The sequence below is a fragment of the Buteo buteo genome, chromosome 11 (genome assembly GCF_964188355.1).
Source record: "Buteo buteo chromosome 11, bButBut1.hap1.1, whole genome shotgun sequence".
Taxonomy (NCBI): Eukaryota; Metazoa; Chordata; class Aves; order Accipitriformes; family Accipitridae; genus Buteo; species Buteo buteo.
The window spans coordinates 38504643-38518020 of record NC_134181.1 but is presented as its reverse complement, the minus strand read 5'-3'; the positions used below and the strand labels follow the sequence as shown (position 1 = coordinate 38518020).

The 13378-nt window shown below is 53.5% G+C and overlaps 1 protein-coding gene across 1 annotated transcript; it reads right to left on the bottom strand.

Annotated features, from left to right (window-relative positions):
- Positions 1 to 128: 128 nt before the first annotated feature.
- MMP11 (matrix metallopeptidase 11) lies at positions 129 to 10608 on the bottom strand. Its single transcript, XM_075041623.1, has 7 exons — positions 10272 to 10608; positions 8885 to 9028; positions 7699 to 7832; positions 4662 to 4909; positions 3820 to 4033; positions 2178 to 2435; positions 129 to 1238 (listed from the first exon to the last, which is right to left on the bottom strand). The coding sequence occupies exons 1-7, from the start codon at positions 10517 to 10519 to the stop codon at positions 1105 to 1107; spliced, it is 1380 nt and encodes a 459-aa protein (XP_074897724.1). The 5' UTR covers positions 10520 to 10608; the 3' UTR covers positions 129 to 1104.
- Positions 10609 to 13378: the final 2770 nt, after the last annotated feature.

Genomic DNA, 13378 nt, shown 5'->3' with positions numbered 1-13378 from the left:
CAGAGAGTACTCGTACGGGGGGGCTGTACAGGCTCTACAAACATTTACAGCGGCGTTCGTGAGGAGGGGCCGGCACCGAGACCCCCGGGGTACAGGTCACACACCCCCCCCCCCCCCCCGCGGCCCCGCTCGCTGTCTCCAGCCGGTCACCCGGGTCGGGGAACGGCGAGGGGCGCGGGTGGGTCGGCGGGTGAAAAGGGAAGAAACCGGCCGCAGCCCCTTTGGGGTTTGGTTTTGGGGTTTTTTTTTGGTATAAGGTGATGTAGCAACGAGATTGTGCAAAGAGCTGGAGCGGGGCTGTCCGGTGTCAGCCGCCAGCCCTGGGCGTCCGGGCTGACTGGGAACACTGGTGCGAGACCGATCAGTGCAGTCGTGAGCAACCCAGGATGGGGAACCTGGCTCGGTATGAGCACAGGGAGCGAGGGGGCAGCGTCCAGCACTGGCACCCAGCACCGTGGAAGGAAGGGGGCCCCTTGTCTATGTACAAATCGGTATAAAACCCTAAGGCGTACTAGTGATACAACATAAAACCGGGAGTAGGGCTGTGGCAGGGTCCTGGCAGTCACCGCGGCAGCCCTGGTGAAGTGACCCTGGCAGCAGCCGCACGTCTGCGTTCCTCCGCAGGTACAGCCGGTGTCCTTCAAAGCCCCTGGCTAAGGCTAAGGGAGGCGTCTCGGTGGAAGCCCTCCTCCGAGGCCAACGTCTGGAGCAGCAAAGGGCTGCTGTTGTGAGCTATGTAAACGTAGGAAATGCCATCTGATCAGTTCTACAGGAGGGGGTCCGGGTTAATTAGGAGAGCGTGATCCCGATCCAGGCTGGCTTGATGGCTTTTGGGATGCTATTGCTAGAAGAGCGTGGCCACGTTAGGTGTTTAGTGGCCGCTCTTGCCTGCAAAGAACACGGCAGATGCTTTTACATTGATAACAACTGAAGCTGGGGCTGCTGGAACTGGACAGGAGCAAACTTTGTCACTTGTTGGGACAGACACCTGTTGTGTCAGATGCTGAGCCTGGAAGGAAGCCAGGAATGGCAGAGGGAACCCTCTGTGTGGCTGCTGGAGGTAAGGGCAATGAAAGGGGAGCGTGGAGGACACAGGCATCCCCCTCATCTGAAGGAGTTGGAGGAAGGTGTACAGCTGAAGAAGTCCTGGCTGATCTGGCGTGGGTAGCCCTCCAGTACTTTCACCTGGACTGGGTCAAACTTCCAGTAATCTCGACCTCTCAGGAAGTAGGCAAAACCTGTGGGTGAGAGAGGAAGGGTTAGAAGAGGCAGGGTTCACGCAGCTCGGAGCTCTTTCCTAGCATTTTGTCTAGCTGACACTGTAGCATGTGCAATACCAAAAGAGAGCCTGGAAGAGGCAGGAGATGCTGCTACGTTAATTTCATTGAACCCAGGCTTGTGGCTTACACTGACTGTTCTTTCACACTGTTTTGGTTTTGATGGGAGAAAAAACAGGATGGATTTTATTTTATACGCCTGGTGGTTTTAAATATGCTGTACCCATGTAGTGACCTGGCCCTGTGAGGGCAGAGGACGTCTAGAAGCTGAACAGGGCCTATGACAGGGAGCTTGTGAAGACCTGCCGCAGACCATCTGTTACTGTGGGGAAGTTGCCCTGGGATTTAGGCTCTGGAAGCAGCGGGGAGCCGTGCCACTGCATCCTTTGGGAGGAAAGAGGTAGCCACCACACCTGTCATCCCAAGCACGCTGGCTGTCCCCAGTGTTTCTGTGGCACTGTCATACTGTCTTCAGCATGGGGCACATCTGGGAGGACTAGGCAATACCAAAAGCAGCCTGTTCATTCAGGACAGCTGCCTAGGCTGAAGCATGCGCATCGTTTCTGCTGTCTTCTTGTCACTTTCTTTGTCAGGAGGGGTAACAGCTGGCTAGACTCTGTGTCCATTTCTTGGTCAGAAGTTTGAATTCTTTCTATCAGATACTTAACTGTTGATTATTGCAATGAATAATGATAAAACTTCTTACTTTTATGGGAGAAGCCTCAGTTCCCTACCCACTGGAGGGAGCTGCCCTTTTCTCTCTGCACTATATGGCATGTGCTATGGCTGGGAAGTGTCCACTACTACCAAATGTCTAAATCTGCCCAGTTCTTCCAGCTGGGCAGTGGTGTCACCCTAAGCACCCACCCCAGAGCAGGCCATGTCCCTGCTGGCACTGACCAAACTCATCCTGAAAAGCCGCGTCTATCTCTGGAGGGACGCCGCGCCAGTCAGCCATGGTGCGGGGGTAGATGTTGTCCACCTGGCGGGTGTGAGGGTTGAAGCGCCAGTAGTTGCCCCCACTGAAGATGTAGATCTTGTTCTTCTCAGCCCCCCACACCAGAGCTGCCTGCACAGGGGATGCAGGGAGTCCCAGCTCCACAGTCGGGGTGGGACCAGATACCCGTCTCTCACCATCATAAATCCAGTACTGAGAATCTGGCAAGGAGACAGAAAAGGGAGACTCGGGGTCAGAAGCTTTTTGGTGTCTGATAATTTGGCAGTGAACTGCACAACTGCAGCTGGTGCCTTGGCAGAGTTCCCAGGGAAAGCTGCGCCTGAGAGGCAAAAACCCCACCAGTGTCATGGACACTGTCACTGATGGGTGCCCAAAGTGCCATCAGTGCAAGGAGTTGACTTCCCACCTCAGTCCAACCTGGAGGGTGTCAGTGGTAGGACGAGGAGGACCATTTTAGCAGATGTCTTTTCTCCTATTTGTGAAAGTTATAATAAAAGACTTGGCTGGAGGAAGCAGCCTCTGCCCTGCAAACTCAGTGCTTGGAGGAGAACATATGTGGGCATGCACAGGCATAAAGGGGGCATGTGGCTGTAAAGGAGCAAGCTACAGAAATGAGGAAGAAATTACCAAGCTGAAACAGAGACTGGAAGCATATTTCCAGATTAGATTAAAATGGGAATCTCTCTAATTAGCCTACGGCATGTAATACTTTCCCCTTATCTCATTTTAACTCATGGTAGGAGCCTGCCAATTTTAGCACTGTAAGTCCTAGTGTGCAGGTCAGGTGCTAAGTAATCTGTTTATGCAGGAACACTGCCTGCAGAGCCACGTGGTGTGCTTAGTGGTACTCAGTCTCGCAGCACGCATACGGGGCATGCACACCCAAGGCAGCTGGGCACCCACGTCATTCTGCATCCCCGCTATTAAATTTACACTTGGAAACAGCACTAAGGAAAACAGTGGAGCTGAAACAGGGGTTGTTGCTGGTCTTGAACTCCAGAAGTGGCCAGGAGGAGGTTTGACTCCCTGCGGGTGACTGGTTTTTAATCCCCGTGGTGGCAGGAGGTTGCCTGGCTCTGCACACAAGCCCCCTGTAGGCTCACTCAGTCTGGGGGTACTACAGAAGCTCTGCATCCAGGCGTCGGAGGCGCAGAGAAGATGCTGTCCATCCCCTGAGCAGCGCCTCGGCGGCACAGGCTCAGGAGTTTCACAACCTGTGAAAGTATCTGGGACTGTCTTCTGGCACAGTGCTTCCAAGGACAGCTGGGGAGATGGAGCGAGCGTTTCCTTCCTCCTCCTCTGCAGCATTGCCAGGGCAGAGGCTCAAAACAAGTGTTTGTGTTCCAGAGGAGGAGAATGGGATATCATGGCTGTGTCTAAAATAGAAGTGACCCCTCCTTCTCTCTTCCTCCCCAATATCTGCTAAAAAGTCTAAACTAAACAGAGAAAGAAACAAATAGCAAGGATCACTGGATTGCTGAGGATGCCCAGAAGGTTTTTTCTCCCAGGAACTTGTTGGGTCCTGAATACCCCTCAGTAAAGAAGACGTATTTCTGAGCTGTCTGATCCCAGTCCAGCTCTTACCTTGGAAAAACCAGATATTGCCCAGAGGGTCCTCGAAGGTGGCATCGACAGAGCTGGGGATCCCCTGCCAGTGGCGGGAGGCCAGGGCTGGGTACCCATCCTGCAGCTTTCCAGCTCGGAGCCGCCACACATAGCGGGACTTGAAGAAGAACAGCTCCCCTCGGATGGTGGACGCGGCTTCGAAAGCTGTGTCGCAGGCATCAGGCTGCACAGACTGCCAAAGCACGGTCGGTCAGGTGCTTGGACTTGTGGGAGCCCCCCCTTACCCAGGCTGGGTTCCACAGACGAGAAGTCCCTGCGCCCAGCCGTTTACCCTGCACCGCACTTGGCCACCCTCACTTTGAGCCCACAGAAGGGCCATACATCCTCCTGATGTCTCATCAGCAAAGCCTGCTAACACCCTCCGCTCCTGGCAGCAGAATCTTTTCCTAAATGCTGTTTAAATCCAGCCCGTTCCTAAGGGATGCTGCTCGGAAGAAGACCTCCCAGGCACGGTTAGGCAGAAGGAGGTTTCAACAGCAGCATCCCCTGCCCTCTGGCATCTACAGCACTCGCTTCAGGCATGGCCTGGCCAAACAGCTCCAGGGCTGCAAAACTCTGTGGGTCGCTAATGCAACTGTCTGGCTTTCAGCTAGTTTTGGTTGGGTATGTGCTGCCCAAAGATCCCCTCCCCGCACATCCCAGGCTGGCTGGCAGTGTCAGCCATGGGGTCCAGACCTGGGCTCAGCAGCGTGCGTGGAAGGCACAGGCACCAAACCATGTGTAAGCCTGCTGCTGGCCTCCTGGTGAGGACAGTCCTAGCCGTGGTGTTAGAAGAGGACACGGACAAGCTGTTGACTCACCTCCATGTTGGTGATCTCATTCGTTTCAAGGTCTGGCTGGGGCGGCTCTGCTGGCTGAGTTGGGGTTGGGTCGGGATCCAGTTTGGGTTTCCCATAGAGGTACTGGATACCTTGCTTGTCATCCTCACTCAGGCTTAGTGGGTAGCGGAAGATGTAGAAAGGAGACATGAGTGACTTGGAGACAGCTGTGTGCTGCAGGCCCAGGACATGGCCAAACTCATGAGCAGCCACTTGGAGAAGGTCAGTGCCTGCAAAGGGAAAAGATGGAAGTTGCTTTTGCCTGCTTGTGTGGGGGACACCTGCCGCCTAGGCTCACTTCTACCAATTATCAGCCACTGACAATGCACTGAGGTATGTTGTAGGAGCCTAATATGAGGAAAGAGAAATCTGTCTTGACTACAGTGCTCACAGGTTGTTATTCCCAGGGTTTTCCTGGAGCACTCTGAGTGAATTCATACACTGAGGTAGTACTAGCCTGGGCATGTTGGTAATTTGTAATTCTGTCGCCAGGGGCTTCTGTACCCCACCAGCTATCAGGAAGAAAAGGGTTTTCTGTGTGCTTTTGGGTAGAAGAAATTTGCACGGGGAGGAAGTCTGGCCCATAGAAGTAGATGTCGGAGTGGTAAGGTTAGATTTTGTCCACCCAGCCTTGCAGCAGTTGTTGGCTACAGCAGCAGCGTATCAGGTCCCACTTAGATCACATCCACTGTGGAAGATACCTGTGTCAGTGAGGATTAAAACTTGCTAATGGCCATTGTCACACAGACAGCAGAGGGAGCTCCTTTATTGTTTGTGTGTGGACTGTAGCAAGGAGGTGATATTTAGAAATAAAGCCATAAAAAATTATCCAATGTCAAGGCCTGGGCCACCTTCACCAGACTCAAGTAGATTTATGGGAGATCACATTTTAGGAATACATGACCTTGGAGCAACTAGAAAAGGAGAGGGGAAAAGTTGATTTCAGTATGCAAAAATGTGTCATTTGGCAGGTGTTGTATAGCTTCCAATGGATCATTTTTGAAGTTGATGAATTTCAGGGAAAGCTAGAAGAGAGGCATGTTAAGCAGCGAAGCTTCTGAGCGGGGCTGGTTGTTGACAAGTCCCAGCGTATTCGTTCACTTTCCCTCAGCCAGAAATCCTCCAAGCTGCAGCCCAAGTGATGAGAAGGGCAGGGATGTGAGTCAGCCAGCCTCGCTGCTCCAAGCAGGATTTCCCTGCTGGCTCCAGGGGAGCAGGTCACTTCTCAGCACTGGGACAGGATGGAATGGGACGGGACAGGACAGGGAGGGATGCAGCTGGGAGGAACACCTGGGAAGGGCAGAGGGGAAGGTGAGCCCCTGTCTTCCTCTGCTGGTCAGCTTTACGTTGAAGCGATGAATTTGCACAGCACTGACTCAATTAAATCGACACATCTAGGTCAGCTGAGAAAGTGGGATTTCTATGTCAGTGATTTATTACAAACTTTCAGACACTTCTGTTTAGCTTGGCAGACTCCTCACTCAATGCTTTCCAGTGTTGGCAGATCAGCTGTGCTATTGTCAGATTCTCTGGGGAAGGTGAACAACAGCACGCCTGAAGGAGCTGTGCTGGGCAACATCACTGCTGGGCAGCATCACTGTGTCCCTCACAGAAGGTCCTCCACGTGGAGTCCTGCTTCTTGCACGGCTCTGGGGTGACCCCAGGGCACACCTTAGCCCTCCTTGTACTTCTGCTCTCCCGTCTGTAAAATGAGGCTAAGGATTTCCCCATCTCACTGAGAGCTGAGTCAAGGATTTATCCATGTTTGTATTGTAAAGCTCTTTTCAGCATATTAAATGGCAATTAGCTGCAAAGAGCTTTTACAACATTTACTTATGGAAGACATAGAGGAGGAAAAAAAGGCCATGGAATAGGGCTGGATTCTGACGGGAACTGGCATCCATTTTCAGTTCCTGGTTTGCCTCCAACACTGTCTCTGTGGGAGAATGTAGGAAATTCTTCAACAACACAGGCAGCCCCAACAGAGGGTGAAAAATGGCAGAGCCCACCTTTCTCTCAAGAGCAGAAACACTTCTGCAGATAGGTCTGGTGCTCTCTGGTTCTTGTTTTGGGTCAGCATGAGCGGGGTTGGAGACATAGCGGTCCTGTGCCCGACACAGAGACTCAAGTTGGCGTACAGCTGACAATGACGTGGACTTTGGGGGAGCCCATCTGAGCCCTGAACATGGCAAAATGTTTGGGAAACCCCAGAGAGGCAGCGGTTTAACTTGGGCTTTGTGATTGTTTCTTCGTCCCTGTAGATAAACTGGGAAGGAGGAGGAGGGGCTGACCTGGGTTAATTTTGGTGGGTCTTGCAGAAACTGATGCTTTGGGCACTGATCCAGATGGTCCCAGGCAGTACTGCAGTATCTCATGAGATACTGTGACACCAGACCCTGAGTGCCCAAGCAGAGAGCTACCAGCTTGGATCTATTATTAGCAAAAAGAAAAAAAAAAGAAAAAAAGAGTCTTCACTCGATGTGGTGTTGTTTATGGTCAGAGCATTCCCAGGCTACGGGGACAGAGCTGGAGCCTGGGTGGTTTCCCTTTATGGACTTGTTTGAGGGCAGATGGTGAACAGTGCTTGCAGGGACTGGGGCTGAGGCTGTCCTTTGGAAGACAACCGTGTCACCCAGTGCTTGAGCCTCAGTTTTCCTTCATCCTTCCCTTGCTTTATTTCTAATGGCTCCTGCCAATGCTGGGTGCAATTCCCAAGTGGCAGGGCACATAGCTGGGCAGAGGAGCCGTGTCTCTTTCTTTCCCCACAAAAGGGGAGCCCACCAGGCAGCCAGGGTCCTGGTTGCTGGACACTGGCTTTGATGTGGCTGAAAGATGACAAGGAAAGACTTCAATACTAACAGTAGGCTTTTAAGTGGTGGGAGGCAACAATGCACACCACAAAAATGATTGTTGCCTCTCAGTTTTACAGGGCCCCTGTTCACATCACAACGGAATAATTTCAAAGCACACTGATAAGCATCCTGGAGCGTCCACAGCTCCCCTTGAAACAGTACCGTACCCAGGTTGTTCCCAATCGTCCAGGTCTCATCATAGTCAAAATGGACATCTCCCTCCCGGTGTGTCTTGGGGAAGAACGCGTGTGCCAGGATTCCTCCGGGCCCGTCAAAAGGCAAGTTGTCTCCATGCCAGTACCTGGAGGGAAGACACGTTGCACCTCAGACAAACAGTCACGTACCTCCAGTGAACAGCATTGTATGGCCGAAGGTGGGGAGCAACTGCGAGGGGACAGCAGCTTTCACTCCCATCCCAAGTTCATCCCACCAGTCCAGATCAACTGCTCGGAGCCCTTCTGATTGCCACAAACCCACTTCTGAGGAAGCAGAGCTTGATCACACCAAGCATTGAGGAAGCAGAGCTGAGCTTGGTCACGCCAAGCCCTGGGGAGTTCGTATGTTTTCTCAGGGATGTTTCTCTCCTCCCCCTGTTCAGCTTCCAGCCCAAAGCTGATCATGGAGCCTAAAGAATTAAGGAGATGACTGCTCAAGCCAAGATTAAGTCAACATAGCTGGGTGGTGGGGGGATGCGGAGGGGCAGCCGGCAGCGAGTCCAGCCAAACCCTCAGGTTCTCACTCAAGCCAAGCCCACTGTTGAGTAATGAAGGTAACCCACGAGAGACATGGCCACTTTAGAGAGCTGAAGGAGGCACAGGCAAATACACAGCATGCAAATTGCATCACTGCTTGGACGGTCTCCACTGCCTTTATTAGTTCTGTGCAAACACGCAGCAGAGGGAAGTCTTTGCCCCCATGCGTATTTTGCCAAAAGTAAATTTCAGGCCAAGAGCCAAGATTCATTTAACCAAGAAACTGTATTTGTCTTTGGGCAGACAGTTACGTTGTTCAGTCAAGGGACAGGATGGAGGACCTGAAGATGGAAAGTCAAAACAAACGCTTAGGAAAACAGTCTGTGGGCAGAGAAACGTAAATATACCAGGAAAATTAATGAATGATCAGTAACAGTACTGTGCACCGCCAGCATGGAACAGCTGCACTTACACCAAGCAGCCCACAACTGACAAAAAAAAACAAACCCCAAAACATCCGTGTCTGAAAGCAGAAGTGAACCTCCATTTAAGTGCCTAACTTGTGTGCTGGCAGTTCTCTGCTCTGGTTAGAGGCTTGGGGTCTTCCGTGGGAGGTTGCTTCTCTGTCTGGGAGGAGGGTGCTGCTGCCCACCATGCTCACCTTGTGAAATCGATGACGATGTCAGCCCGTCCCTCCTGCACCTCAGTGAAGGTCAGTGGGGTCACGTCACTCCACACTTTCAAAGCTTCCTCGATGGTCCTTCTCACTTTAGCTTTTACAAGTTGCCACGGGAACCTGATAATTCTGAAAGGCAACAGACACTGGATGAGGAGAGCATCAGCCGCTGTCCCATGGACACTGCTGTCGTGAAGACGCTAGCTGTAGGATCAACGTCACTAGGGCTGCCACTCTCTCTCAGCACCAGAACATTTCCAATCCATACAAGCACTGCCCCGGCACCCTCTTCCAAGCAACATGTGCAGCAGATAAATGCCATTAGTGTTGAAACCCTCTGGCTGGTGGGCCCAGAGGTGAGCTCTCTGGAGAGCTTTACAGATCTGTGTTTTCCTGAAGTGCTGCAGCATTTCCCAGGTCTGTCTCCTGTGGGTCCACCCCCAGAGAGGTGCCTGGGAGTGGTGTGATGTGATTTCTCCTCCTTAATCTCTGCATTTTTTGCCCCTGGAAACCTGGGCTCACTCAGAGCAGCTGCTGCCTCTTCTGCCCTCCTATAACATAAGCAGGCTGTAAGGTCTGCCACAGATGGAGCTTTCTTTCCCTTCCATTAACAGTGTTGGTGTGTGCTCATCTCTGCTGTGTTTCTTTCTTTAACATTGTTGACCAAAAAAAAAACAAAGAAGCCTTTCTGTTATCTACAGGCCCCTAACACTACGAGGAACTGTCTCCTGCATTTAATTAAACAGAAGATGATTTACATGCTGTCAAGGTCCATACAAGTGTGCTCACTTCTCCACTCATGCCCCTGTGGGCAACTGGGGAGGCAGCACAACCCTCCCGCAAGCCTGTTGAGCAGATTTGCAATTGAGAATGTGCGGGGTGATTTGGGCAAAACTTTAAACTGAAGTCGTGTTTATGGGAACATCAATAACGGCTGAATAAAAAGGTCTTTTTAAAATAAACTGTGAGGTGAGCCCACAGCAGGGTGGCTGTAGGGGCAAAGGTACAGCACGAGAGGACTGGTGTTGGAGGCTCGGCTCGGCACGTGTCAGGGGTTTGATGTAAGGAAGCGATTCTATGTGCACGGGGGTGTTGATGCGGGACTGAGTGAGGGGTGATGCAATGGCGGTGCAGAATGCGTTTGGGCAGGAGTGGGTGGGCAGCTGTGTTTATGGGAGGGTGTGCATGAGGGGATGTGGAGGTGCTGGGTACGACTCTGCTGGTGGTTCAGCATGTGGCTCCCCTGCCCCCTGGCTGCCCTCCAGCTTTTATGGTCACATCACAGCGTGCCGCGCTCCAGGGAACGTCAGACTGAGAGGTTTGGGGAGGGAGAAGCAAACCAGCCTGACTCCCGTTTTCGGGCCTCTCTTACTTGTAGGTGAGATCGGTCTTGTCCCAGCGTCCGCCGGAGAGGACAAACCGCTTCTGCCGGTTCCGCCCGTTCTGGCCGTCTGGCAACACGGGGAGGTCCGGCACGCCGCAGCGGGGTGGGTTCCAGCGTGCCACCTGCTCATCCGCACCCCCGGGGAAGCCCTTGGCAGGCACACCGGTCCCCACAGCATTCACCAAGGAAGACAGCCAAGGACTCTGCTCCTTCCAGGTGTGATGCTTTCGAGACATGTCCTAAAAGGGAAAAGCAAAGCCATGACTTCAGTGTCTGGGAAGAGACATCCTGATGCAGAGCGGTGAACATCTGCCCACAGCAGTCCTGCAGTGGTGAGTTCCTCTGCCTGGGGCTGTTCCCCCACTGCTAGGGCACCAACTGCTCCCCACAAACATCCTCTGTTCCCTGGGCTCTGCTGCTCCGAGGCCAGGTCGCACCTGGGAGGCACTGTGTCATGCCATGGCACCCCCTAAGCACTGGGCTATTTTTGGTCCGCTTTTCCTTGGCGGCTGGCCGGCAGGAAATGCTTTTGCAAGCAGTGGATGAGAACCAGACCCTTCAAGAACAAAACAAATCACTAGGGAGAAAATTCTCCCCCTTTGCCCCAAATCCTTTATTCCCTCCTGGCCCTGGGTAGAGGTGATGTTAATGGGAGGAAGCCTTTAGTTCCCAGCACACAGTTGTGCTCCCTGCTGTTGCTTCCATGGTGTCCCCTTGCTGTCCTGGCATGGTGAGCAGGCTCTCAGCATGGCTAGGGGACATCACAAGCTGGAGAGCAGGACACATGGGCCTGGGGAGTGACTTAGCCCAGCCCATGGGGCAGAGAGCAGCAGTGACTGTCCCTGCAGCCCCTGTCACTGCCTGAGGTCACCGATTCTGCAGAGTGAGGCACAGGACCATACGCCCCTGCCTCGCTGTGCCTGTGACTCTGCTTGGGGATAAGATCACCTGGGCTCTCGCACACTTAGTTGGAAAAGCACGGTTCCTCTTGGCAATGTAAATTAATGCTGATTAGCTGCCTTCCATTGGTTTCCCACCTGACAGCAGGACTATGGGGCCACCATGACATGACCCAAGCGTAATCCCCAACCTGCTGTGAGGCATGTGGGGTGAGAGACGCTTGGTCCCTGCATCACCATGCAAGCCAGAGGACCAAATGCGGACTTTTTTGCATGATTCTGTGCAGGCAAATTTAAAGGTGTTTGAGCAGCAGGAGGAGCTGAGATGCAGCAGTGATGCATCTCTACTCAGACTGGCAGGCTCTGTCCCACAGGGCTCCAGGGCTTTAGGGGTCCCCTTCCTTCCCCTGCAAAGAGCTGCCTTCTTCCAGGCCAGCTCTCCTGGCTGCCCTGCCGGGGACACAAAGGTCAGGATGGCATGATGCCAGAGCTGCCATGATGCCGTGTAATCCGCGTGCTGCCGCCACTCTGTTCCCTACAATGAGCCCATTCATGCAGGCTGGAATGAAGTGTGAAGCCCTTGGCATTAATTCCGCTACTGAGCTCCCAACTCTGCAGTGGCCCTGTGCCTCTGAGCGATGCACAGATGGAAAAAGGAGCAAGGGAGGTCACACAAGGTGCAGTTTAGGTGTCCGGCTTTACGTGTGTCTGTCACCACTCCAGCCTGCCGGCTTGTCTTCCCCAGCCAGACGGACAACCTTGGTGGCTTGGCACCTGCCAGCCTTTGCCTTAGAAACCATCAACCCAATCCTGGTGTCCCAGTGCACTTTCACACACCACAGGAACTGCACCATCAACAGATGCAAAGAGAGAAAGTCATTTTACATCCTGAAGAGCAAAGCTTACCCAAGCCACCAGCCATGGCACTAAGAATCCATCCAGTGTTTTAGTGGAAGGATGGAGTACTTGCTGGCCTGTCCCAGGGGAGTCTGCAGCAGGCTTCTCCTGCTGAATGCTGGAGCCCTGCCCGGTCAGAGGTACCTGTCTCTCTAAGAGGAGCTCTCTGCGAGCTGCCTGACACCCTGCCTGAGCTGGCAGCTAGCATCTGTGAAGGACAGCTGGCAGGAGGAGCTGATAAGGTTCATGTCCTGGCCAACACCTTGCTCCCAGCCCTGATGAGACCCTCTGCCAAGCATATAACGGCAGCTGTGTCACCAAAGCCCAGCCTGGGGGGCCACTTGGTTCCTTGCTCCTGGGTGCGCTCAAGAGCACCCACTGCCACCAGAGGCAGGTCCTGTTGCCCGAGGACATGGGGTGATGAATGTGTCTGGTTTCCCAGGACCAGGAGGTGCAGGACAGCTGCTACAAGGCACATGGGGAGAGTAGAGATGGACCCTGGGGAGAGCCCTTGCTGTGGAACTGGGAGCACTGGGAAACCCTCAGGAGTTGCCCAGGTAGGTGAGCAGGCTGAGGCTGTCCCAGATGGGCTTGCTGCTGGTTTTTTGTCTTGCCTATGCGCGCGCGCGCACACACACACCCCCACACCCTGCCCCGGTCTCCTGGGAAGGCCAGTTGTTGCCTTACCAGCTGGAGGCACTGGCATAAACTGGAAATTATCACTTTGCTCCAAGCAGGAGCAGAGAGAGGAGGAACTGCCTGTTTTCTTCTGGCCCCAAGGGATTCCATGTTCAGAGGCAGACCAGAGGTAGGTTTTCTCTCTCCTCTTTGGTTACCTCAAGGCCACTGGCCTGAATCCCAGCTTCCAGCCATCCAAACCCCACCCTGCCTTAGGCAGGAGCCTCCCTGCTCCTGCCCGCCTGCCCTCTGCTGAGACTGGGCCCTGGGAGGGGACACAGCGTGACCCTGCGAACGGCAGTGGGTGGAAGCAGGAGGCAAGACCTGCCCTGCTGCCCCGTGTGCTCAGGGTGCCCCTAGACAAACAGTGAGTCTCTCCCTGTCGTCACTGCACCGACATTAGCACCATGGCAGGAAAGGGCTGGAAAATGCCACTGCAGGCACAGCCAGCAAGGGGAAATGTGACGGGCAGAAACTACTTGCCAAACAATGCTCAGGAGACACGTCAGGCTAGAGATTTCGGTCTCCTTGGCTGGACACACCTCGCTGCAGGCACTTCCCAAGGCTTAGATAATGTGTCCTCTCGTGTCCTCTTGCTAAGGTTGCATCCTTCCCACGCAG